General features: G+C 37.8%; 1 protein-coding gene across 10 annotated transcripts in view; it reads right to left on the bottom strand.

Annotated features, from left to right (window-relative positions):
- Window positions 1-27,533, bottom strand: part of BCAS3 (BCAS3 microtubule associated cell migration factor) — a 598,224-nt gene that overhangs the window by 255,858 nt on the left and 314,833 nt on the right. For 9 of the 10 annotated variants that reach the window (XM_035026671.1, XM_035026672.1, XM_035026670.1 and 6 more), the window contains 3 exons: window positions 15,226-15,326; window positions 12,615-12,811; window positions 7,514-7,611 (listed from right to left, as the gene is read on the bottom strand). In XM_035026671.1, coding sequence (XP_034882562.1) covers window positions 7,514-7,611; window positions 12,615-12,811; window positions 15,226-15,326 — 396 coding nt within the window. Of the gene's footprint in view, window positions 1-2,804; window positions 3,115-7,513; window positions 7,612-12,614; window positions 12,812-15,225; window positions 15,327-27,533 lie in introns of those variants that run through there. The other variant, XM_035026678.1, reaches the window with a different exon arrangement.

Below are 27,533 nucleotides of genomic sequence, written 5' to 3'. Positions count from 1 at the left end.
CCATATATATCAGTGGAACAGAATAGAGAATCCAGGAAAAATACGTTTTTAAAAAGGCATCAATGAAATCTTTGGAAGAAAAGTGTATCTTTTTGATAAGCAGTGCTGGAAGAAACTGCATGGAAGAAACTGAATCTTGATCCTTGCCTCATGGCATAATAAAAAATAATTTGAAAAGGATCATTTACCTAAATGCAAAGGCCAAAACTACACAATGACTAAAGCATCACTTCAAGACTGGGTGAAATGGCAAAAAATTTTGTGCAAAACACAAAACATAAAAGGAAAAGCAATAAAACTGGACTTCTGCCTGTCAAAAAATACCAATAAGAAAGTGAAAAGGCAATAAACTGAAAGGAAATATTTGTCAAATATCTGACAAAAGACTATATCCAAAATATTTAAATATTTTAAATTCAATAAGACAACAGGCCAAATAAAAGTTGGTGAAAGACTTCACAAGTACAGAAGTACATTACAAAAGAAGATATCTAACTGGCCAGTAAGTATATTCAAGATGCCCAATATCAGTATTCATCAGAGAAAAGCAAATTAAAACTACAGTTTACATTTACAAGAATGGCTCATACATTGCTAAGAATGAAAAATGGTATAGTTATCTTGGAATACTTTCTTGGAGGTTCCTAATAAAGCTAAATACATGCCTGCTTTGTGAGCCAGCAATTCTAGTCCTAGGTATATGCTCAAAATATATGAATTCACATGCAAAAAAAATGCATAGTCAAAAAAAGACTTGTACAGGAAAGCTTATAACAGCTTTATTCATAAAAAGCTAAAAGCTGAACACAATAGGACAATGGATATATAAACGGTGTTATATTTATACTACATTGCAATGTAAAAAAATGAACTAGTGTCACATGTAACACGTGGATGAGTCTCAAAAACATTAAGTTAAATAAAAGAAGCCAGACACAAAAGAGTATCTATAGGATAATTTCATTTACATGAAGTTCAATATAGACAAAACTAATTCATGATGATAAAAGTCATAGTGATAATCTCTAGGTCAAAGGTAGTATATTGACTGGAAAGGGCATGAGGGAACTTTCTGGGATGATGGAAATATTCTAATTTGTTCTGAGTAGTGATATATACAGGTATAAAAACACATCAAGTTGTATGATTAAGATATGTACATTTCTGCTATATGTAAATTATACCCTCCTTAACTTAAAAAAATTCTTCAAAGGTGATCCAAAGTACACATTGATCGATTTTTCAACCTGAAAAGGGCTTTGAAAACAATCTACTTCAATTCCTTCATTTCTTATGGGAAGAAAGCCTTGGGTTTCGAAGCAATTTACCAAACAGGTAATTATAGGCAGAGTTGAGACTAGAACCAAAGATTCGTAAGTTACTAGTCTCTATTCTTTCCAGGACACCAACTTTCCAAAACAAGACTTTTCCGGGGAACAATTATTTTCCCTTCGATTATTTGCTTTAGCTTTTCTCTGACAGTTTTCAACAATATCCAGGGGACTATCATGAGCTCTGGTTCCGACTAGTTGCCCGGGTGAGGTCCCAGGCTGCTTTTTAATTGCTCACTGGGCTTACATATTCAATGGAGAGAGACTCTTTTGTTTCTTTCTAAGTTTATAGATGGCACCTATAAGCATAAGCCTCTCAGGCTCTTGGACACAATTTAAAATAGTGCGGCACTAACAGTTGGACACTAACGTCACTAAGACTAATGGAATTCCCGGTTCAGACTTAAACAAATTCTAATACTGCCCCCAATATTGTCCCTCTGCCACCACGGTCTCAGGCAACAGACTACATAAACATTTGGCCTGGTATTAAAGATACAGTAATAAAGGTACAAAAAAGAGAAGTTGGGTCCTTTGGCCAAAAAGCCCCTTGTAAATATGTGGTACTCCAGTATATCAACAGTGGGGAGAATTCCATCAATTCCTTCTCAAAATGCTTAGGAAAGACTTAAAGTCATGTCAAGGACTTGGTGCTTGCAAGAGGGAAAGCAAAGGCGAGGTTTTAGTTGACACAAAGATTTATTCAAAGAAGCAATGTGTCATCAGAAAATAGCTTTCCCAACAGCTTCTTCTACTTCTGTTTACAGTTTCTTCATCTTCAAGTGGGGCAATCTTTTTTTTTTCTTAATTGTGCTGAGCTAAAATTTTCCACATTGTTAACTTGAATTTCATCCTCTAACATCCTATAAATATTAGAAGAATGAGAGGAATATTTAAACCAGAAGGAGAGGGATGTGGCTGATCACCTTCCTCATGGGCAAAATCAGGTCTTTTCCCTATACTCTTAATCTCTAACACTTATTTTTGACACTCTACAGACAAGTAGGTGTTCATTAGATTAAAGTTGAAATAATGCATAAATGTCCTCTCTTCTAATAAAAAAAAAGCCAATATTAACATCTGAGTTTGAATATTTGCTGTTTCCAGTGGAAATAGTGTCAAAGTAAAATTACTGACCTCCTTTTTCCCCTCTGAGGGACTGTTCACAGGTCACGACTAAGCCTTCTTTTAATTTCGCCCTCATCCATAATCCTCTTACTGATCCCACACAGGCTTTGAATACTCAAGGTACAAGTATGCCTGGGCTTTTCGTCACCTTATAATCACAAAGAATATCTGGAAGTCTACTAAATGAAAACCACATCACGTATTCAAAGAAATACTCAAAATTTCTAAAGAACTTGATATCCTTTATATCTGAGAATTATTTTAAGGAATAACGAACACATCCCTGCCCAAAAAAGTGAAACAAATTTTTGCACAGGGAACCCTAAATTCTTTTTACAAATGCAGAGAAGACCGGATGGGTAGGAAACATCGCTTGTTGAAAGTTTCAGCCAAATGTTCAAGGCCATGATTACAAGGTCATGGTTCTCTCGTTCAACTCTAGCTTTTAAAATCATGGCGTTAAGTAGCCTCACCATTGGATGACTAAACGGTGTTTCTTACAAATCTCTTTGTTTCTTACCACCAGCATCTCTTCTGTCTCTGATGGCTGTAAGACAGTGACTAAGTCTTTCTGCCTCAGATTGGAATGACAACTGTAGATACAGTGAAATATAATCCTTAGGGATATTCTTCCCCCAGCACTTCAGAAAAATCTCTGTAAAATAAAAGCATGCCTCTGTATGAACGTCCCTCCAGCAGAGATTTGACTTAAATAATCTCCTTGTTCCCTACCCAATCATACTTCTTTAATAAGTATTATTTTGTTTTTTTTTAATGTCCGATGCACTAAATGCCAAATACATAAAGGAGGCATAAATGATCATTATAAAATCAGTCAAAGCAGGCATAAATAATCATTAGAAAATGAATCAAGGCGCCTGGGTGGCTCAGTTGGCTAAGCGACTGCCTTCGGCTCAGGTCATGATCCTGGAGTCCCTGGATCGAGTCCCGCATTGGGCTCCCTGCTCAGCAGGGAGTCTGCTTCTCCCTCTGACCCTTCTCCCTCTCATGCTCTCTCTCTATCTCATTCTCTCTCTCAAATAAATAAATAAAATCTTAAAAAAAAAAAAAGAAAATGAATCAAATCAAACCTGTTTGGGTTTTTAAGTGTCTCATTTTCTTCAGTAAACAAATGATTTTGATAATGGGAAAAACTAGGTGCTGAAAAATATCTCCTGGATTAACGAGTTTCTTAGAAATTATTTAGATTACTTCAACTGTACAACTAAAATAATATTTATCTTGAGTCAAGAACAACAACAAATACCAGGTCTGGAATTCTGTCCCTATTTATAGAAATGTTTATTGTAACACTAATTCCTGATTTATCAAAGCCTGCTCTAAAGGATAAGAACTCATTTTACATAACTGTCACAATTTTCCTTCTCCTACTATCATCTTCCATAGGAATGTACATAAATGCTGCCCCCACCGCTTCCAATAACGCTTTCAATGTTACAATGTTTACTCTAGTAGAGTTTGACAAAGATGTCTGCTCTCTGCATGAGTCAGGCATAAGTCTGTCTTTCAATCTCAGTTGCTTTGAGTTCTTTCTTGGTAAACATCAATTTCCATAGTAAAACCACAAGCCAGGAGAAACAAACTTAGGATGAACTAGATCTTTCTAGGCTTTCTGTCTGGATGACTCAAAAGCGACCTTAGAGTTGTTATTAAGTTACCCAACAGGTACAGCTCACAAGTCTGGGAACAAGAGGATCAGTCACCAAGGTGGGAAACAAAGTTTGAATGGAGCATGGACAGCTATCTTTCTACTTTCTCTTCAGAGGTCCGACACATTTATCAAAAGGACACATATTAAAGAACAAACAATGGGAAGAAATTCTTAGATACCTAACCAAAAGGAATGTACAGAGAAAAAAAGTATTTTGTCTAGAAATGTTATCTATGATTCAGAGACACTGATGTTAATGAAAAATGGAATGGTTCCTTCAAATCTCCTTTGTTCTGGGTAGCCTGTGTATAAGGGTAAAGTCCTATAAAGTATCTTTCCAGAATGGTCTTCTTCTTAGTCAAGAAGGGAACATCTCATAATTATCTAAACTCAAAATTTTAGGTAGGATAGTACCCTTTTGAATCACCAAAGGTCAGATGTTATGGGAATGACATCCACTTAGAAAGCAGTTATAGATCTGCCAGTCTAAATACACATATTTATAAAGAGACAGTAAGACGTTGGTTCATAGGTATCTAAAGGCATAGGATTTATGTCATGCCTAAATCACTGAAGTCAATAAGTAAAAACATACATATTTAAGTAAATGTTCTTCTATGTGAAGGAGTGAAGAACAGATATACTAGATGATCAAGAAATTATAATAACAAAATTTCTTAGCAAAAGTGGTACAAGGCTCTGCTGATCTCTTTTAGCTTCAATAGAATAACACTGCCAGCTAAATATATAGATATCTAAAATATAACAGGCTGGCCCAAGGTATAAATAAAATATTTTCATTTTGAACACTGTTAAACTGTCAAACAATTTACTCACATCACATTAAATTTCTAAATTCTATGCCTCTGAAAAGTAATCACATGAAAAGTAATGATACCATCACTAGTTTAGACAGGACAAGAGCTGTCACTGGAACAGAAGGACGGTTATAAAATGTGCCACAGGAACAATTAAAAAGGCAATACACTGAGTTGTATTGCGTGAAGGTAAGACAAAGCAATGAAGCCCAATAAGAGGAGGGGCCATAGTAGTCGTATCTCGAAGCAAAAGCAATCAAAACGCCAGAAAAGCATCTTCGCCATATGCAGCTGACTCCAATGCATGGGTCATAATCAGAGAAGCACTTCCTGGGTCACGAGCACTTGTACAGATTTATTAGACTCCTCTTAATTGAAGAATCTAAAGCAGAATTTTCCCATTATTAACTTCTTTTTATAAGGAACCCAAACCATTTAGTTTCTGATATTCCTAAATAGCAAGAGAAAAGTCTGTTACAACAGTGGTCCTATCAGATAAAGTAGATTAAGTTTCCCCAACAAAACATTATTCACTCACTTAAAAAAATGCGTTGAACAAAAGGGATCCAAACCATTGGAGAAGTAGAGAATTATTCGTAACAGTCCAATTCCTCATCTATAGGGTTTCTTTAGCTCAAAGTTAGAGAGAGCAGCACACACATTTCATTATTCTGTCTCAAAGGAACTATGGCTTTCTGGAATGAAAATAGGCTTAGAAAAATAACAACAGCTTAGTCACCAAGAAGTCCTTTCTCTACTCAAAAGATTAGTACTTTCAGGCAGAGGCTCACAGCTGTAGAACGATATCCTAGGATCTCCTACAATGTGTCTCTGATGCAAATGTAGGTCAATCAAGGGCAAAGATCTAGTCCCTTTTTCAAGCATCAATTTAAAAACTCTTCTCCCAGCAGATTTAAGTCAAATGACAGTTGCCAATAGCTCAATGAAACTCCTCTCTGTGGCATGAGATGTAACTTTACAAAGAGCTAAAACTGAGATAGTGCTACATGATAAATATGGAGTATTACCTCAGAGCAGAGAGCTGAATATGGCAACTTCTAATAACAGCAATAACTGCTTTAGGGACATGTGTTTCACTTGACTGGGCGTCACTTGACTCTAAGACATTCATAATATGGCAGTTTAAGAATGTTAAAAAAACCCCAACAAAGGCTACTACTGTAATCTTGAATCAAATACTTTAGGTTACAATACATCGCTTCCAGGATTCACGATGGTTAAATGGTAATTCCAGATGAGCAGGATCTGTTAGCATTCTCAGATTGAAACTATCAAAAAGATTTATTGTTTAAGTCTCCCATCTCAATATTTCTTTCAATGCAGGGAAGCAAGGATAAAGACTTCACACATTTCTGTGCTTGTTTCCAGGGGACGAACCATGGTTGCCAAGAGAAAGCAGAGGGACAAGTATGAGCTTTCTAAAGTAAGAGTCTACATTAAAAATGAAGGCACAGCCCTCGATGTGGACAGGTAAATCAGACACCAGGTACAATCCACTGATAAAAAAATCAGAAAGCTAAGAAAACGTACAAAACCGTTTAGCTTTCAAACTTCAAAACACATCCAGAGACAGAATCAGAAACAGAGCTTTGGTCTTTCAAAAGTGACCTTCACAAATCAGTTTTGTGTTTGTTTCCATTTTCTTTCACAGTTTAAGCCTCAATCAAATCAGCGGTCTCTGGGGATTTTGAAATTGCTATAGATTAAAATCCTCTCTGACTCAACTGTTTGACTAATGCCAAGTATTTAATAATTCTACTCATAAGAGACTTTTTCTTGATGAAACCCTGCTGTATGCTCTCTTCAGATGCTCTGCAGCTACACCATAACAGAAAGCATCACTGTCCTTATTTTATCAATACATGTAGAGATGAAAAATGTATTACTATAAACAGGTCTATGATTTGGCAGACGCGGCAGAAAACAGTTTGACAATACTAATGTAGCAACTATCACCTACAGAGGCAAAGATCTACTCCCAGGTACTAATGATACATATTCATGGCTTGGTTCCAAGGAGAGGAGGTTAATAACTGTGATAGATAGACTAAAGTTAAGTTAATGAATTTCTAAACTTTATGCTTTCAATAATAAAACCACTTAAGCTACAGCATTTGGACTCTACTTCCACAGATCAGGCATTTTGATACTCAACAGGTTGAGTAAATTGAATCCATATATTGTATTTACGTTCTCTGTCAAGGTTGCTTCTCCACATTTGAGAGATCAAAGGCAAAACAGTCATCAACCCTGTAGCCTTCAATACTGTGTTCATTACATTTAATCAAGTGCCAACCCCATCGCATCATTCACAACCTTAACAATATTTAAATGCATGGCATTGTTTAGCAACAAATGTAGGCACGGTACTGTTTTAACAAACACATACACGTATGCATGCACAGCATGCACGCACATCCCAAAACAAACAAACAAACAAACAAAAAGAGGAAGGCAAAAAATATCATTCTCTCCATTGCGCAGGAAAAGAAATTGAAAATGTACAGAACTATCCAGCACACATTTTGGAGGTGGTTTTCTACCTGAGGCAGCATCAATCACGGTGGAAATTCCCCTTCGATCAGAAACTGGACGGGATGACCCTGGCATGCTGACTGGGTCAGAGCGGACCGGCTGGATCCTGCAAGGCAATTTAATTTAATTCACATATGTTACCAGCATCAAAACGGTCGCGTGCTACAACAGACCTTAAATCAGGAATGCTGGATTAGGCCAATCCATTAAAGAACCATTCATTCTAAAATAAGACAAAGAGGGGAACTGCGGTCCCTAATTCCTGCACAAAGCTAACGCACTGCAAACATTCCCTACACTCCAGACTTCTTCTCCTCTTTGTAAATTACTCAATAGATTTTAAGTAAGGGGTTGAAAAATTGACATTAATTGAAAGGGATAAATTTAGTAGAACGGGAAAGGAAACAAAATACTTTATACCAAAACCTTTGACATTTCCAAGGGACAGATCTGAAGAGTTTTGACACTCTTCAAATTGATGAATAGCACCATAGCTAGTAAAACCTGCCATAAAAGGCAGCATATACTAGATACAAAATCTTGAGGAACTCCCTTATATCCTGAATGAAAGTTACTTTATATATGACAAGAAGCATAGGAAAACAAAGCTGTGTTGGAATGTGGGGGCCACAGGTTTAGCTAGGATCACTATTATCTAACTGAGTTACCTCCATAAAATTACCAATTAGCATGTAAGAATCAATTAGAGTCTCAGCAAAACTGCAATTTACTACATATAATTTCAAGTTGCTTAGGAATGATAAATCTGTAAGTGCCAAGAGTCTCTCTCCAGCTGTATTAGATAAATACTATTAACATAAAAAAATCTGTATGACTAGAAAATCTGAGACCCCCATACAACTTAGAGGAAAAAAAGACCTGTTATAGCAATATAAGCATGCATTTTTGGTCTTTCATTCAATGAGTATTTGCTGAATATTAAACATGTGTCAGTATTATTCTAGGGACAGGCAGAAACAAAACATGAACTAGAAGGTCTATGTGTGGATATGTGGTCTAGCACATGGACATTCATGACTGATGCAAAAGAAAAGTGTGAAAATGAGTGAAACAGGCAATTAAAGCTCAGAATGAGAAAATGGGGTAATGAATACATGGTCCACAGCAGACTGGGAAGATCTTATGGAGGTGGAATAGGAATTGGATATGTATGCAGTAATAGGATATGTATATATGCAGAGGAGCAAGAAGTGTTCCTTAAGCATAGAATGAAACAAGCAGACCCTTGGATTGGTAACTAAGCCTGACAAATGCAGGGCAGCTTGAGGAGCATGATTTGGCTGAAGCTTAGAGTTCCCAGTGGATCCTGGTGGGTGAGAAGAGGTTGATGAACGCCATGGGACAGATTATAGAAGCCTGAAATGCCAAGAATAGACTGCAGAAAAAGAGTAGTTCCTGAAAGCATGGTTTAAATGTTTGTGTATTTGTTGTGTGAAAAAAAAGAACCAGGAGGCAGGTGAAGGACAATGCATTTGATCCAGCGCTGGAAGCCTAAAGTACTGAGAACAAAGACTCTTGTCGCTGCTATTGCGGACATCACAGACATCACATACCACCTAATCTTTGTTCTACCCCAGCTGATTTTGCTATACCAGTCATGGTAATCCCATCAGCTCATGGCAGAGATTAATTAGCTCCAGGATGGGTAGGCCTAAGCAAATTTGGGCCAGTGAGAAAAGAGGAGCTGTTTATTTGAAATGTCTGGAGAAGATGTTTTCTGGTTCTTAACAGAAAGAAGAAGCTAGACAGTTAGATATGGTCAGTTCATCCAAAGTAAAGCCCCCTCCCGGTCTAAACAACTTAAGTGAACTAATAAATTTCCTGTTATTAATTCAATCTATATCAGGGTTTCTGAATAATCCAGAGTTGCGGGTGAGGTGAAACAAGGCTGGCCATGAATGGATGTGCTGAAGCTGGCAACAGACACACGGGGGCTTATCCTATTATTTTCTTTAACTTTAAATATGTTTATATATGTTTGAAATTTTTCCATAATAAAAATGACAAAAATAAAAACAAACTGGTAGAGGTGATGGAAATGTTCTGGAATTGGATAGGGGGGATACTGCCCAACATAGTGAATATACTAAAAACTGCTGAATTATACAGTGAATTTTATGTTAGGTGAATTATGGATCACTGAAAAAAAAATAACATGAATAAGGTCTGAGGATCAAATGAATAACACAATGACTATGGTTGATGACACTGTATTACATAACTGAAATTCAATGAAAGAGCCTCACTAAAATAATCACAACACATATATACTAAATATGTGAGCTGATGGATGTGTTAAATAACTAGATGAAAAAATAAAATAATAAAGTAAAAGGAGCTAATCTTGAGTAGAAAACTAGACTTTGTATCTTAGCTTCTTTTACATGATCTCTTTCTCAGATCTAAAAATAAATATTTCATTGACCTTTTTTACAGTTTAAATCCCTGCTCCAAGTAAGGAGCTGCCATGAGTTTAGGCCATCCCTGATTCCCTTATGGACATGACAGTCAACTCTATACCTGCCTGCTCCCCACTTAGGTTAGGATATAGGGAGGCAGAATATCACAGCACCACATCATTCTTCATGGTATCTTATGCAGTATAGGACAGAGTACCAGGTGTAAAGGGTCAGCTGAATCAAAAACATCTAAATAAAGTTTTTTTTTTTACAGTTTGAAGGAGAAAGTAAGGCTAACAGCCATAGTACCATTGTACATAAGCCTAAAGAAACGTAGACGAAATAGAGGTGAAGCACTCAGAGCAATAGGAAAACAGGAATGAAGAGAATACAAATAGCTGGATTTCTAATTGGATGCTGGGCAGGAAATGGTACTAAAGAGGCCACTATAATTCAAATGATGTAAGTCAAATCTGAATTTCCCATCAAAACCGTGTTCTAATGGAAGTTAAGGTTTTAACCAAGGGCCTATATGCTCAGATTTTTAAATATAAATTACAAGATAATCAAAACAAATGTATAAGCCTGTGACCCCCAATAAAGGTATCTAAAGTTTAGCTGTATCCAATAAACAGGACAATATTTGGGGCGCCTGGGTGGCTCATTCAGTAAGCATCTGACTCTTGGTCTCAGCCCAGGTCTTGATCTTGGGGTCGTGAGTTCAGGCCCCATGCTGGGTGTGGAGCCTATTTAAAAAATAAAAAACAAAAAAGGACAATATTCTAATCAAATATATACAGTTTAAAATCATTTAAATGACAAATACTGGGAATGCTTTAGCATAAGAAAAAGGAAAGCCCCTGAGGAACATTCTAGAATGAATTTAGGACAATAGCTGTCTGAAGAAGCAAGTTAGAGAGCTCTTAGATGAAGGGCTATGTCTGAAGTAAAGAGTCATTAAGCAAGCTGGAGGTCACAAAGCAAAGGAACAGAGCGGCATATATAGGAGACTAGAGCTATCCTCCAAAGAAGAGGGACAAGGGCTTATTATAGTACCAGGTGACAGTCATCAGAGGAAAAAAAGAAAAAAAGGATCTTGTGAATAGTTCAATCAAGAGAATAAACATAGTTTTATGGGTTGTCTATTTTAAATGCCTTATTATTAACATCTGAGTACCCAAATGACTTATAAACATGAATGACTACATGCTGAATCATTAAGTTGAGGACTGACAACTTCCTGAAAATGGACTATCGACACCAGATTACATTTTACAGTTGGTACCAGTGAAAACTGGTCTAGTACTCAGTATTGTCACTATTGCCTGACATCTTGGAGGGAAAGTTCCACTTCTGAAAACCTGGAAGACATGCTATGTTTAAAAAAAAAAAAAAAAAAGCAAAAATGTATGGAAGAAATAAAGTACAAAGCAAACAAACAAAAAATTAAGACACTGAAAAAGGTATTATAGGAGATATCTTCCATTACATGAATTACTCTTTTATTTTTAAAGCAAGCTCTACACCCACTGTGCAGTTGAACTCACGACCCCAAGATCAGGAGTCCCATGCTCTACCAACTGAGCCAGCCAGGCACCCCATGAATTACTCTTAAGGAAGAAACATCTAGGCCTAATCTACCTCTGCAACAGCTTTTGCATTGTTAGACAAACAGATACTGACAAAAAGATATATAAAAATATATTTCCAATATATAATTGGGACACATTTTTCCATAATTTTTAAAGAGATGTAAGAAAAAGGTCTATTTTAGATTCAAGTAAGATACATTACAGAATTTTTTATAAGAGAAGACAAAGAAAGGGAGATTACAGGGGCGCCTGGGTGGCTCAGTCGTTAAGCATCTGCCTTCAGCTCAGGTCATGGTCCCAGGGTCCTGGGATCGAGCCCCACGTCAGGCTCCCTGCTCGGCAGGAAGCCTGCTTCTCCCTCTGCCTCTGCCCCTGCTCGTGTTCCCTCTCTCACTGTCTCTCTCTCTGTCAAATAAATAAAATCTTTAAAAAAAAAAAAAAAGGGAGATTACACTGCATTAGACTGAGCCTTTCATTGTTATACCAGAATGTGTCAGGGCTGGATGTAACAAATTAAACTGGTAAGCAAACCGGAGACTACAAAAGTCAAAAAGTTCTCAGCTGCATTAGAAAAAAATCTTTAATAATAAAAAGCATATTCTGTAAACCTTGTACTATGATTCTTACAAGTGAGGGTCAGAGAATATATATGATGATTATATATATATGATAAACTGTAAGTGAATTTGTATCAATTCTTTCTCATCCAAAAACTTTTTAAAGCCTAAAAGAAGGAATAAGCAGGATCTAGACGAAGGTTAGTTGAAAGATGAAGTATCAGTAAGATCAGGAAAGGAGGGCACCCTCAGACTTTAAGCAGTTATAAATATGAGGAAAGCAGCATAAAATGAGATTTTTTTAAAAAAAATGCACTGAATATTAGATTTGGGGAAATACAATCTGAAACACAAATATTTATTGAATGTAAGGAGATCCCACATAAGACCCCCAGCAGTAATAATGAATCACAAGCTACAGTGGATGTATTTTGCACCATAAAACTGTGCCAAAAGGGAAAATGTCAATATTAGCTAAGATGGTCATTAAAAATGCATATATTAATCTAGTCAAATCACTCCCTAGTTCTTATTTCTTACCTGAGACTGTTGAGATCAAGATCATCTGTATCAAAATCCAAAAGGGGCTGTGGAGTATCACTTGGACCGTGAGACTGCAACACAGATGAACTGGATGATATGACTGTGGTTTGGCCTGAGGGATGGATGGTTTTGAACTGGAACTGGGGACCCATCCACAGACGTCTGTGGGGTCCAGTGTGTGTTACAATTTCTACCTGGAACAGATTACGAATCATGATTTAAATGTCTTATGACCTCCTTTGAAGAGCCTTTCGTGATCCCCCCCATCCTGTCTCCGAACACCCTCCAAGCCCATCTTAACCAAGCAGGAGAGGTACGGGGCATCCACAATCAAAAGGCAATGATAGTCACAGCCTATATACACATTCTCTACATCCCTCCACTGATTTTTACCAAAATAAACAAAAAATTTATTGTGTGTGTGTATTTATATGGGTGTGAGCATGCACATGCACACACATACACACAGTTCACACATATACAACACGAAAGTCAAAGAGTAAAAGGACCAGTTGCCTGCCTCATATAACTAGCATCAACTCCCTAGGAACTACGTTTTTTCATTCTAGACAGTACTTACCACTTTGTGGGCATGCATTGAATACTACACCTATCAAGCTCATGACAAACTTGAAGTTGTTCTTAAACTATCCAAGGAAAAGAAAAGGTCTGAAATAATTTTCAACACCCAAAGCCAGTTTTTTCCAGTAAATATTTACTATGCTACCCTCAAAATCCCCCCAAGTCAACTTTTAAATGAAGAGAGTATTATATACTTTCTCTCAGACTAGATTTGTCTTCAAAACACCATTATTTAATTAGAACGTTTCCTCCACTACCATGAACATTGACACAGGTATTTTAAGTGCTGCAAAACAGTAATACTAAAAGGTTTATGAATTTCATGCTCTATAGAGGGGATAGGGAATGGTGCCAATATTAAAGACTTTAAAGACAGAGCAGAGAGTAGAGGATACAGAATGAAACCTGAAGATAAACATATCATATGATTTTATACATGAGCAACTTGATGAAGAGACTAAATATGCAAACGTTTGGTGAAAGACCACCTCTCGAAGTCTTTAACTGCTACCTCCACGTCTGTATATACACTTAATGGAACTGACTTCCCATGTGCCTTAGTTTTGCCCTGAGTTCTTTCATATTTAATCACATTTCTCTGATTGCGGTGATCAATTCTTAACGAAACACAACTGAAAAGGTTCACAGAGTGCAGCTCTGTGTTTGGCAAGTCCTAAAGGGCAAGAGCATCATGGTCTTGGAACAACATTCGCATTCCCACTAATCACAGGGCAAAAAATACTCAGATTTAGGACAGCGATTTCTGATTCAAGTAGTTGCATCCTGCAATGTAAATTAGGCCACGGATAGAGCATTCTGTGTATTTTAAGCTCAGAACCATCCGTGTCACAGAGCCGAGAGGTAAACAGATGCCTATAGAGTTTCACTGAGGCAATGACCAGATGTTCCTATTCACGCTCCTAGTGTGTACGGTACAAACATATTGTCTATACTTCCACACTGACAGCACACATTACCCCTTCTTGTAACTGAAAAGTTGAAGAGAAGGACAGTGGTTTCTTTGCCAGCATTTTTTTTCTTTACTTTACATGGTATCCTCAAGAAAGGAGGCACCTCCACAGACCAGGAATCGAAGCATTGACCCTCCTTCAAGGAGCTTCCCGTGAGTGCTTCAGGTGTAATGAAACGCATGTCACCTACACATAATTTGACGCTCCGGCTTCCAGATTCCCTTTAGTTTGTCAGGCTACCCTCCCCGAGAAAGCAGGGAAACTGCACGAACCTCCACGGAGGCACCTGTCTGATGAAAGCCGCTTGGATTGGTAATCTGAGACAGGTCATTAACTTCACCAAGTGATGTCAGACTTGAGGCAGACATAACAGCATTTGTAATGAAGTCATTCGTAATCTCATCATTTTGAAATGTGCCCAAGTATCTTTTATTTCAAAGCCCTTGCGATGAAGACAGCCTCACCTGGCAAGGGGAGGAAGGGTCAGCTGGAGCTGTCACAGGCCTGGCTGAGAGACCACTGGAGGCAGCAGGATGGGAGCCGAGGAAAGGAACCCAGCTGGGCACAATCAGGACGTGTGCAGAGCAGAAGGCTGACCTCTTCTAATCCGAGTATGGGCCCAATCTTCAGAAAATGTTGGCTCCAGAAAACATAGCCCACACATTGTTGAAAGGCTTCACGGTTTCAACAAGGCCAATTCTCATTTTAATCCAAACAGTCCATCTAAAACCCAAAGGTTCTAAGGGATATACATGGATTGTTTGAAAGCTATGCATATTTTATGCCCTCTGTATGAAAGCTAATGTACACACACACACACACGTGTACAATACATATAAAATATACGTATATGTATCCTTGCAGCAGTATTTATAAGAAATTCTTCGTATGGCAAGACAACTGATTAATTCTTGGTGATCCCACAAAGAGTTCCCAATTCTGCCCATTTTCTTCTAAGGAAAATAATTTTTAGGTTTTTAGAATTGAAGAATAAACACAGACAATGGATTTCTGTTTTCTTTTACTTTAATAGGCCAATCATTTTAGAGTTTTACCTGAGAAAGCCATTCTTCATCTTCCTGTCCACTGTGGTCAGAAGCTAAACTGTCATAGGACCCATGCCGAGTAATGGGCCCCGGACTTCCAGGGGGAGCCACTGTAGGAGAAAGAAAACATATTTAAACAACTTTAACCCATGCCGTGGAAAAATTCACATGGTTGCAACCATCCTGGACACTGTGTTGAATTTTAACATAAAATATGATGTTTAATGCACAAAGGCGATTCAAATAATTAATGAACAAGAAAGGCTGAATTTGTTTGTTTGTTTTAAAGATTTTATTTATTTGACAGAGAGAGACACAGTGGTAGAGGGAGCACAAGGAAGGGGAAGTGGGAGAAGCAAGCTCCCCACCGAGCAGAGAGCCCGATGCGGGGCTCGATCCCAGGACCCTGAGATCATGACCTGAGCCAAAGGCAGACGCTCAACGACTGAGCCACCCAGGCACCCCGAAAGGCTGAATTTCTTAGGAGTAAGAAAGATCTCCAATTAAGAGTACACTTTAAAAAGTATCTACAGGAATTTCGTCATGACAGATATCAGCGTAAAAGAAATAAACAACCAGCTGCACCTTAGCAGTACGAGTACAGTAAGGAGCAGTGACAATTCCATGACACATGCTCGGGATTCAGGACATTTCAATCATCTCCAATTAACAAAGAAATTAATTTGACGCAGTTCCTATAATTTGGGGAGGAATTTTTATTAAAACAAACGTCAAGATTCTTTGAGAGTCTATTTAATAGTTTCATATCAATTAAAAGGCATAAATATGCATTTTTAACGTAAAACACTTCTAGTTTCTGAAATATTTCATTTATCCAAAGAAATATTTCATTTTCTTGGATACTTCAGTAGTTTCCCCAATTCTTAAGCGGTAGAATATAGTCTTAAAATACAAAGAAAAAAAATACAAGAGCCTATTTTCTTATACAAGGAAGAACCTTTGCTTAGTCAAAGCAATAAAATTATTGAACAAACATCTATTGAGTTCCTACTATAAACCAAATATTATCCCAATAAAAACTTAGCCTCTTCTTTTTAAAGTCCCATAGTATTTATTTGCTTATTTTTATTATAAAATAGACTTTATTTTTTGGAATACTTTTTTTTTAAGACTTTATTTGAGAGAGAGCAAGAGAGAGAACACAGAGGGAGAGGGAGAAGCAGACTCCCCACTGAGCACAGAGCCTGACACGGGGCTTGATCCCAGGACCCTGGGATCATGATCTGAGCCAAAGGCAGACGCTTAACTGACTGAGCCACCCAGGCACCCCAAATATTTGGAATACTTTTAAGTTCACAGCAACACTGGGCAGAAGACACAATGATTTCTCATATACTCTCTGCCTCTATCTGTGATTTTAATACCAAGAGAAATAAAGCAGTGAAGTACTGGGGGAAGTAGAAAAAAAAAGGCAAAAAAGGGAGGAAGTATGTGAGTATTAAAAAAAGAATACAAAAGAATGAGAAACAGAAAATTACCTCATAATTTCCATCACCCAGAGATTTGTGTGTATGCATCTACATGTGCTACATTTGTTAGGCTACATTCCCAAAAATGAAATAAAAGGATATGAACATATTTAAATCTCTTAATGCTGATTAGGAGTTATATAGGTGTATAGTTCCTTCCCGAGCAGTGACGGAGAATATTGCCAGACAAGGTATTCCGAAGAACTAAATCTGAGTGAAACAGATTCAAATCAAGTAGACAGAGGCGAAGAACCTAGAGCAAGATTTTAAAGGATGCATGCTCAAAAAAACCTAACTTAACTTGCTGGTGGAGAAGTGGTACCTAAGCCATCAATTACCATTCAGAAGGGGGTAAACAGTATTAAAGTGTTAAGATTTGCAGTGGTGAAAATGATTAGCCACTATTTTTTCAAAATCATAGTTCTACTTTGACAGGCATGCTGGCATTTGGCACAAAACACCAGTGATCACCGAAGGAAAACATGTAGTTTCTTATGATTCTGAATGATTATCATGAAGAGTATCATAATAATTATCTCATTAATATTTAAGCATCCTCTTGGGAATAATTTTGGTGTATACTGCCAAACTGTTAAGTAAATTAATTTTGCAGAAGGCTGAGTTGTTCCTAAGCCATTTGTTATCTTTTCAATAAATAAATTTTATATTGAATTCTTTTTTTAAAAGATTTATTTATTTCTTTTAGAGAGAGAGAGCAGGGGAAAGGGGCAGAGGGAGGAGAGAATCTCAAGCAGACACCCACTGAGCATTGAGCCCAACGTGGGGCTCAATCTCACAACCCTGAGATCATGACCTGAGCTGAAATCAAGAATCGGATGCTTAATTGAGCCACCGAGATGCCCCTGTATTAAGTTCTTAAGACAAAACAGAACAAGTGGATCCTTCAAAACCTCCATAAATAGTAGTCAAGAAAGTGACTAAGGACAAATATCTAAAGGTTAGGACATACTTTGGAAAGGAATTGAGGGTGGAGAAGATTTTAAAGAGGTGAATGAATAGGCTATGCAGGTATGTGAGGGGAAAGCGTTACAAAGAGAATCTCAAGTACAAAGATTTTGAAGTGGGAGCAAAAAGAAAATGTTTTGGTAATTATTAGGAGGCTGACATAGTTGGGTGTGGTGAGGCAGGTTGAAAGTGGAAGATGAGTTCAGTAAAACAAAGGGGGTGGGAGGGAGGACCAGCAGATGGCTTAGGGCTTTTTTCCCCCAATAAAGCTAGGGTAATGTGATGAAAAGATATTAGAAAGTTGTAAAGAGAAGTGAGAAATTACATCCTTGTATAACTAACTACCATTTAATGAGAACTTTTCGAAGAGTTTATGTTGCATTCTATATATGCTGACCCCAGGCTGGGACTGTCACAGCATGAGCACTCTATTAGGTATTAAGTGAATGGAATTTTGGATTCTGGACTAAGCGAGGAGACCAGAATAGTTGGACATTTATTTATCCATCATTAAAATGGCATAAACTTAAAAAGAATACAGTGTCAGGGAAGGGGTAAGGAGTAGGATTGTAGATGAAACAAGATTAGTCATGAGTTGATCGTTGTTGAAGCTGGATGATAGGTACATGGAGAGTTATTATACTATTGTTTTCTAATTTTGTGTATGTTTGGCATTTCCCATAGTAAAAAGTTCAAAAAAGAAGAAGAAAAAGAAAAAAAATTCCCCTCCTCCCAACCGTCCCCCTACTTTCCAAAGAAAGTGATAAAAATACCAAATACATACCTATGAAACATTAAATCTGAATCCTGAGTTCCTAAGTAGAGATTTTAAGAGTTCCACACCTTATGTTCACTAAAAAATAGTTTTCCAATAGCTTTGAAGCATCCAGAAGATTCACAATATAAAATACAAGTCGGATGGGATAACATTTTCAACATCAAATAAATATCCTTCCCTCCCCCTTACTTTGTGTTTAAAAATTTTCCCCAATCCAGGTGGGAAGTACATTCCACATTCACTATGTTAAGGAAGCAATGACATACCAAGTCACAATGAAAAAAGAATTCAAAACCTTGACCCTAGCATAAGAAAAAAAACCTGAAAGTATGATAATTAAGAGCAAGGCTTCCATACTCTCTAACCAGCCAATTATTAGGAAGGATTGAGATTAAAGCAAGAGTGCCATCAGCAGAAAGGGGTAAAAAGAGGGTCCTTAAGGAAGGGGAAAAATGACTGAATCCCAGGAGGTTTAGGGATAAAACATCTGTGAAAAATCCTATCTTCATTCTTGGGTAGAGCTCAAGGAAGTAGCAAGAGATCCCACAAGGCTCAAGAGAAGAAGAGGTGTGCACACAGTGTGTTTACACAGTCAAGTCTGTGATAACCTCTCCAAGTTTCCTGTGGATTAGCTGAGAATAGTATTTCATATGTGTACAAGAGGAACATGGACGAGATCCAGAGAACAGACAGGCTTTGAAAAGGCTTTGAAGTAGAAACAAGGATGGATGCTGCAGAGACCTAGCGGAACCAGTAACCAGTGATCAGGTAGGGAAATGGGACATCCCAGTGGTGACAATAAGGATAAAATGTCTCCAACTCTCCCATCTCTTATCTTTGCACTCTGAAAGTCCTCTAGAATTTAGAAGCAATTTGGAGGAGGATCACTGATTGAGATTAATTTTTCCACACTTGTTAGAAAGAAGGCACAAAAGAGAATTACAGAAGAGAATTTGTTTATAGAAAAAAATTAAGTTCCATGTCTCATAAGCCTGAGTTTAATGGACCAACATAGACACCTTTCTATATAAAGAAAAATGTTTAGTATCTTTTACATGTATCAACTATCCTTAGATCATTAATAAACTTGAGACAGGAAAAGAATATGGAATTCTGTAATAAAAATCTCTGCCATGTTCCTTCCCTACCTTAGGAACAGTAATTTAAAACAAACCTATCCATCTAACTAGAAAGGCTACACTGCCAATTTACTTTAGAGAATACAACTTCAAAAGTACTGATTCTACACACAGGCATGTGGTAAGTATAGATCAACAAGCAAGGGCAGGATGAGCAGATCATTATGAGGTAACTGTGAGCCAGACTGTTTATACTGTGTTCTCTGGAAAGCAGATCATGCTTCCAGTGAGTAAATAAATGCTAAAAAAAAATCACGAAGTGTATTTTGCTGTCTTACAGTGATACATGGGTGTGTCTATGTATACAAATGTGTGTTTCTATGTATATATTTATGTATTTTAATATGTGTTTATATGCAAAGCAAACAAAAGCAAATCTGTTTCAGTGCCGACCTTTGCAAATTAGTCCTGTTAATCTAAACCCCAAAAACTTCCAAGTCAGTAGAACAATATGAGTAAAACTATGAACAGAAAGATGAAATGCTACCTTGATAATGACCCTAAGTCTGAATCCCACATAACAAAATTCTCAATATTATAAAGTGGAAAAAGTCAATATAATATAACTTCTCAGATACGTAAATGGTTTGCACAAGTTCTGTGCAAATTTTGAAATTTTAGATGTCTTCTGTACTATAATGTAAGGATCAATCAGTATAGAATTTTTACAAATTACCCATATAAAATATGGTATTTCTGAGTTAGAGAAAGTTAAAAGTATTAATTTAGATGCTGTTAAACTAAGCTACAAAGTATTAAGCTACTCAAATAATAACTGCTAAATTAAAGAGTTATAAGCATTGTATTTTTTTTTTTTTAGATTTTATTTATTTGGGGTACCTGGGTGGCTCAGTCAGGTAGGTGTCTGCCTTCAGCTTGGATCATGATCCCAAGGTCCTGGGATCGAGCCCCGCATCAGGCTCCCCGCTCAGTGGGGAGCCTGCTTCTCCCTCTGCCTGCCACTCCCTCTGCTCATGCTCTCTCGCTCACTCTCAAATAAACAAATTCATTTGAGAGCGAGCGAGAGAGAGCGCGCATGCACGAATAGGAGGGAGGGGCAGAGGGAGAAGCCAACTCCCTGCCAAGCAGAGCCCCGATGTGGGGCTCCATCCCAGGATCCTGAGGTCATGACCTGAGCTGAAGTCAGACATTTAACCCACTGAGCCGCCCAGGCACCCCAAGAGTTATAAACATTGTATTAATAGACATCTAAAGACACTCTAAAGTCTTCTTTTTAACACTGGTTAATAGAATGAATATAGACTATGACTTGTAGGTTAGGATATGTAAGATTAAATCAAGGTTCCAAAAATGAGTTATTACTAGTCCTAGAGAAATTTAAACCTCTTGACATTTCAGGATGTTTCCCCCAAACAAGAATAGTATATCCTCAATTCCAAGGAACCAAATTCTTTCTAAAATATCCAAAAAGTAATAACTAGATCTCAGTAACCTAGGTTCAGGGGCAAAATATCTAGTCTTCCAGTTAGAAAATAAGTTTTTATCATTAATATATTGAGTATATTAGGGCAGGTAATTATTTTTCTTAGCATATTGGGCATGGTTTAGATATTCAGAAAAAAGCCAGATCTCTTTTAACTGTGGAGTTTACAACACAGTGCACAGCATCTAGGTATTCTGTTAAGATGAAAGAATAAATGGAATAATTATTTGCTCCCAGCACCATCTGCTTTTAAAGCAATGAAAGAAAAAAAGATTTGACAATGCATATCAAAATAAACAGATAAACCACTTACACGTTATAAGCATCCTTTTTACATAAACTAACACAAAGCATAATACTGAACAATGAGCAGCACTTAAATGTGAAGCCAATGAAGGAAAAATCCATTTGGTTCTGTTCTGTTATTCTTCTACTCTTCCCTGCATTTCTTGAACTCCCAGTAATAAATTCTCTTACACGGAGCTCTGGAAGCTTTGGAAGACATAGCTAATCAACTACAGGTTCTGTTGCCAGTGAACTCCACACTCCCAGCTCTAGGGGATGGTAAATAGCTCTTCTCCTTGAAATGAACCTCAAGGCTATTGGAATCAGGGAAATCTGCTTCTCAAATAAAGGGCAAAATGCTAGTCCAACTGGTATCTAGTTTTCTATGGGAGATACAACCCTCTGCTTTAGCTCCTGTTGAAAAACCTACAAGATGTTCATAAGCTGAACATATAAATCTAGAAAGGGACTTAGGGAGTCTTTTAATAGAAAGAAATGAAGGTGGATCCAAAGGTTTTCATTTGGAGGAGTCAGTGCGAGCTGGGTCAGACTGGAGGCTGTGTGGGCAGTGAGGCAAAATATTCTTCGCAAGATTCAAGACCAAATGCAGCTTGTTTCCTACTCCCTACCATAACCCCACCAACCCTCCGCAAACAATAAAACCTTCACCATGCTGAAGTCTTCAGTGGAGACCTGAGAAGTGAAGGATGTTGTGCCAGCATTAATTGGTCCTTTTCGTTACTTAGGGTAACAACATCCTTTTTATAGCAAAAGAGAAATTTGTGAGTTAAATGACATCATGTTGCCTTGAATGAAACAGCTCAGGCTCAAAGTTCACCCAAAGGCCAACAATGATAAACTCTCATCCAAGGACAAATTTCAATACATTTTTGGTACTTATTAAAAACAGCATTTATATAGCAGCCATACAGTAAGAGAGGGCTCTTTACCAAACTGTTTCTGATCAGAAAGCACTCGGGACCTGAGGAAGAAACGCTGGTTGGGAATGCAGTTTCCAAGCACAGAAACCAAAACTTGCCTTTTAAAACCTTACATAAGGCTCAAAAGACAATCTAAAAGCAAAGCGGTCGACGGCATTTCCCAATGAACAAGCAATTCACAAAAGACGTAATACAACAGCCAACAAGCACATGTGAATAGTAGTAATCAGAGACTTGCAAATTTAAACAAGTCAGGCTTTCCTACTATCGAACTGGCAAAAATTAAACCCTGGCCTTTTAAAAGATAATTGTTTTTATAAAGGGAGAAGGCTCTCACGTCAAAAATAACACACCTAAATACATTGAGAAATGGGAGGCATTCTTATTCTTATTAAGGAAGCAACTCTATTTCTACTGAAGTCTAGAAGGAAGTTTTTCTCTGATTTACAAATGTTTCCATTAAATGTAAAGTGATTCACTGAATTTCATACACAGAGGCGTTAAGACAGCAGCAGCATAATATATTACTGGCTACTCCGTTTATTAGGAGCCAAACTCTTGTGCTAGAGCAACAACAGTTGAAGTGTTACAATACATCAAAGGGAACAACTTTACCTACGTTATGTACTAAACGGATCGATGATTTTCCTTGCACCCTGACCCCGCAGTACCATAGATGTTCTCTAATTAATTATTAAAGTTTTCTAACAGTCAGTCATTGTACATCTCTGGTTTCACTTTCCTTTTATTCCACATTCCCAGAAGAACAGTCACAGGCAATATATAATTAGAAAAATGACATATCCTCATTGCCTATGAGATAATTGATTTCACTGAATAACTGACAACACTGGGTACGTCTCTTCCCCGCCCTGCTCCGTCTCCTTTTCCCTACCCCCAAGGTATCATATAATATCCCCACAGAAGACATAAACTAAGGAGCTTTCATTTGTTATTCTGGTGCCATAATGGTCATTTGACAAGTAGCATCTGGACAAGTTATACCTGCAGGTAGTCTGGAAGGGTTCACGATTTAGTTTTGCTCAACATCACCATAAATACCATAGAATGAAGAGAAAGAATAAAACATGCTGGCTTCATGCTATCAGCAAGATCAGTTATTCCACTAAAAATTTCACACTGTCCCAGTATACTTCTGAGAACTAAAGAGACTGCAACAATCCCTTTAAAACATTTGCAATTAACCTCAAGGTGGAGTTTATTTACCTGGAAGGATGAACACAGTGCCTATTTGATGTGTATTATGGCAACTCAATTCTTTTTTTTTTTTTAAGATTTTATTTATTTGACAGAGAGAGACACAGTGAGAGAGGTAACACAAGCAGGGAGAGGGAGAAGCAGGCTTCCCGCGGAGCAGGGAGACCAATGCGGGGCTGGAGCCCGATGCGGGACTCAATCCCAGGACCCCGGGATCATGACCTGAGCCGAAGGCAGACGCTTAACGACCGAGCCACCCAGGTGCCCTGGCAACTCAATTCTTAATACAACTACATTATATATACATTAAAACAACAGCTGGACAGCTTAAAAAGTCCACCCTCAGGATTTTAAAAGATCATATTATGACTATCTAATACCTTGCCTGTAGTTTATGGATAGCAACTTTGTCTTACTACAGATTGTAGAATCTAGCCAGACATGTAAGTCTAAATAACAACAAAACCATTCTTACCAAAGCTCACCTTTACAGAAGTGTAGAATACAAGGCATCACTTAGAGCAGTTGCCTCCTAGGAGGAGATGAGGATGTCTGAGGACAGGAACAGCTTATTTTTCAGTAAATATTCCTTGATACCTTTAAAATTGTATTTCCATGTCCTATTTAAAATTTGTATTTATAAAAAGTCATGGAATAAGCACACTCCAATTGATATGGTTAGTGTAGTCAATCCAGGAAGTCAAGAAAGGAAAACCAAGAAATCAGATGCATATCAATGAATGATGGAAACCAATGTATGAAATAAAATTTGAGCTTATTGCATAATGAGTCATGTATTTTCCCCCCTATTTTCTTAGGTTCAGTGATGCTTTCATTAAGGGGGGGTTGTGGAAGTGCTTATATACACTCATTCTCCTACTCATTCCACATATAGCCATTTATCATTATCTCTATTTATACACACACATAGCAAATATAGGAACAGCTTTTAGCAACTGCTCAAGGACACATGGTAGTATGTGTTTCTGTTGATGGAAATGATTATTTGCTGGAAGCCAGGTCTCCTAGTGCTAATTCTATGTAGAATTATGAGCTGTAATCCTTCAATAGTGGCAAATGTATTCTTACAGATAACCCTCTATGTTGGATGCATTTCTTTCAAGAATAATCAATTCCCCATTCTAAATTCAAGGAACACTATAAAATATAATACCTTTTACAAAGAGACTAAGAGTAGAGGATATGCAGAAAGTTTTGTGAATTGATGTCTTGAAGGTAAAAAAAAAAAAAAATCACGGTTTTTGGTCATTAAACTGTGTTCAGTTATCAATGTACCAATTTGTACAAGTAGGCAATAGGCCAGTTATTGTAAACTTACTGTTCTTGGTCCCATCTTTAATGGCACAGTTGAAGAGCAAACACTCTAATGTAGTTAGTCCAGCCTCCACAATAAAGTACAACAAACAAAAATAAAGGGGAGGCAGTTGTTTGTAAATGTAAAAATGACAAATATCATTTTTAAAATTTTTTTATGTTATGTTAATCACCATACATTACATCATTAGTTTTTTTGTTTTTGTTTTGTTTTTTTTTACATCATTAGTTTTCTTTCTTTCTTTCTTTCTCTCTCTCTCTCTCTCTTTCTTTTCTTTCTTTCTTTCTTTCTTTTTATTCTTATGTTAATCCCCATACATTACATCATTAGTTCTAGATGAAGTGTTCCATGATTCATTGTTTGTGCATAACACCCAGTGCTCCATGCAGAACGTGCCCTCCTCAATACCCACCACCAGGCTAACCCATCCTCCCACCCCCCTCCCCTCTAGAACCCTCAGTTTGTTTTTCAGAGTCCATCGTCTCTCATGGTTCGTCCACCCCTCCGATTTCCCCCGCTTCATTCTTCCCCTCCCGCTACCTTCTTCTTCTTCTTTTTTTTTTCTTAACATATATTGCATTATTTGTTTCAGAGGTACAGATCTGAGATTCAACAGTCTTGCACAATTCACAGCACTTACCAGAGCACATACCCTCCCCAGTGTCTATCACCCAGTCACCCCATCCCTCCCACCCCACACCCCACTCCAACAACACTCAGTTTGTTTCCTGCGATTAAGAATTCCTCATATCAGTGAGATCATATGTACATCATTAGTTTTTGATGTAGTGTTCCATGATTCATTGTTTGCATATAACACCCAGTGCTCCATTCAATAAGAGCCCTCTTTAATATCCATCACCAGGCTAACCCATCCCCCCAAACCCCTCCCCTCTAGAACCCTCAGTTTGTTTCCCAGAGTCCATAGTCTCTCATGGTTCGTCTCCCACTCCAATTCTCCCCCCTTCATTTTTCCCTTCCTACTATCTTCTTCTTTTCTTTAACATATAATGTATTATTTGTTTCAGAGGTACAGGTCTGTGATTCAACAGTCTTACACAATTCACAGCACTCACCATAGTACATAACCTCCCCAATGTCTATCACCTAGTCACCCCATCCCTCCCACCCCCCATCACTCCAGCAACCCTCAGTTTGTTTCCTGAGATTAAGAATTCCTCATATCACTGAGATCATATGATACATGTCTTTCACTGACTGACTTATTTCGCTTAGCATAATACCCTCTAGTTCCATCCACGTCGTTGCAAATGGCAAGATTTCGGGTTTTTTGATGGCTGCATAATATTCCATTGTATATATATATACCACATCTTCTTTATCCATTCATCTGTTGATGGACATCTTGGCTCTTTCCATAGTTTGGCTATTGTGGACACTGCTGCTATAAACATCGGGATGCACGTACCCCTTCGGATCACTACATTTGTATCTTTGGGGTAAATACCCAGTAGTGCAATTGCTGGGTCATACAGTGGCTCTATTTTCAACTTTTTGAGGAACCTCCATACTGTTTTCCAGAGTGGCTGCACCAGCTTGCATTCCCACCAACAGCGTAGGAGGGTTCCCCTTTCTCCGCATCCCCGCCAACATCTGTCATTTCCTGACTTGTTAATTTTAGCCATTCTGATTGGTGTGAGGTGGTATCTCATTGAGGTTTTGATTTGGATTTCCCTGATGCCGAGCAATGTTGAGCACTTTTTCATGTGTCTGTTGGCCATTTGGATGTCTTCTATGGAAAAATGTCTGTTCATGTCTTCTGCCCATTTCTTGATTGGATTCTTTGTTCTGTGGGTGTGGAGTTTGATAAGTTCTTTATAGATTTTGGATACTAGCCCTTTATCTGATATGTCATTTGCAAATATCTTCTCCCATTCTGTCGGTTGTATTTTGGTTTTGTGGACTGTCTCCTTTGCTTTGCAAAAGCTTTTTATCTTGATGAAGTCCCAATAGTTCATTTTTGCCCTTGCTTCCCTTGCCTTTGGTGATGTTTCTAGGAAGAAGTTGCTGCGGCTGAGGTCGAAGAGGTTGCTGCCTGTGTTCTTCTCTAGGATTTTGATGGATTCCTGTCTCACATTGAGGTCTTTCAACCATTTGGAGTCTATTTTTGTGTGTGGTGTAAGGAAATGGTCCAGTTTCATTCTTCTAGATGTGGCTGTCCAATTTTCCCAACACCATTTGTTGAAGAGACTGTCTTTGTTCCATTGGACATTCTTTCCCGCTTTGTTGAAGATTGGTTGACCATAGAGCTGAGGGTCCATTTCTGGGCTCTCTATTCTGTTCCATTGATCTATGTGTCTGCTTTTGTGCCAGTACCATACTATCTTGATGATGACAGCTTTGTAATAGAGCTGGAAATCCGGAATTGTGATGCCACCGGCTTTGCTTTTCTTTTTCAACATTCCTCTGGCTGTGCGGGGTCTTTTCTGGTTCCATACAAATTTTAGGATGATTTGTTCCATTTCTTTGAAAAAAGTGGATGGATTTTGATGGGGATTGCACTGAATGTGTAGATTGCTCTAGGTAGCATTGACATCTTCACGATATTTGTTCTTCCAATCCATGAGCATGGAACGTTTTTCCATTTCTTTGTGTCTTCCTCAATTTCTTTCATGAGTATTTTATAGTTTTCTGAGTACAGATCCTTTGCCTCTTTGGTTAGATTTATGCCTAGGTATCTTATGGTTTTGGGTGCAATT

Source organism: Mirounga leonina, unplaced genomic scaffold (assembly GCF_011800145.1).
Source record: "Mirounga leonina isolate KUSES-001 unplaced genomic scaffold, KU_Mleo_1.0 Mir_200, whole genome shotgun sequence".
Lineage (NCBI taxonomy): Eukaryota > Metazoa > Chordata > Mammalia > Carnivora > Phocidae > Mirounga > Mirounga leonina.
The sequence above is the reverse complement of the archived record's forward strand: the minus strand, read 5'-3'. Positions and strand labels throughout refer to the sequence as shown.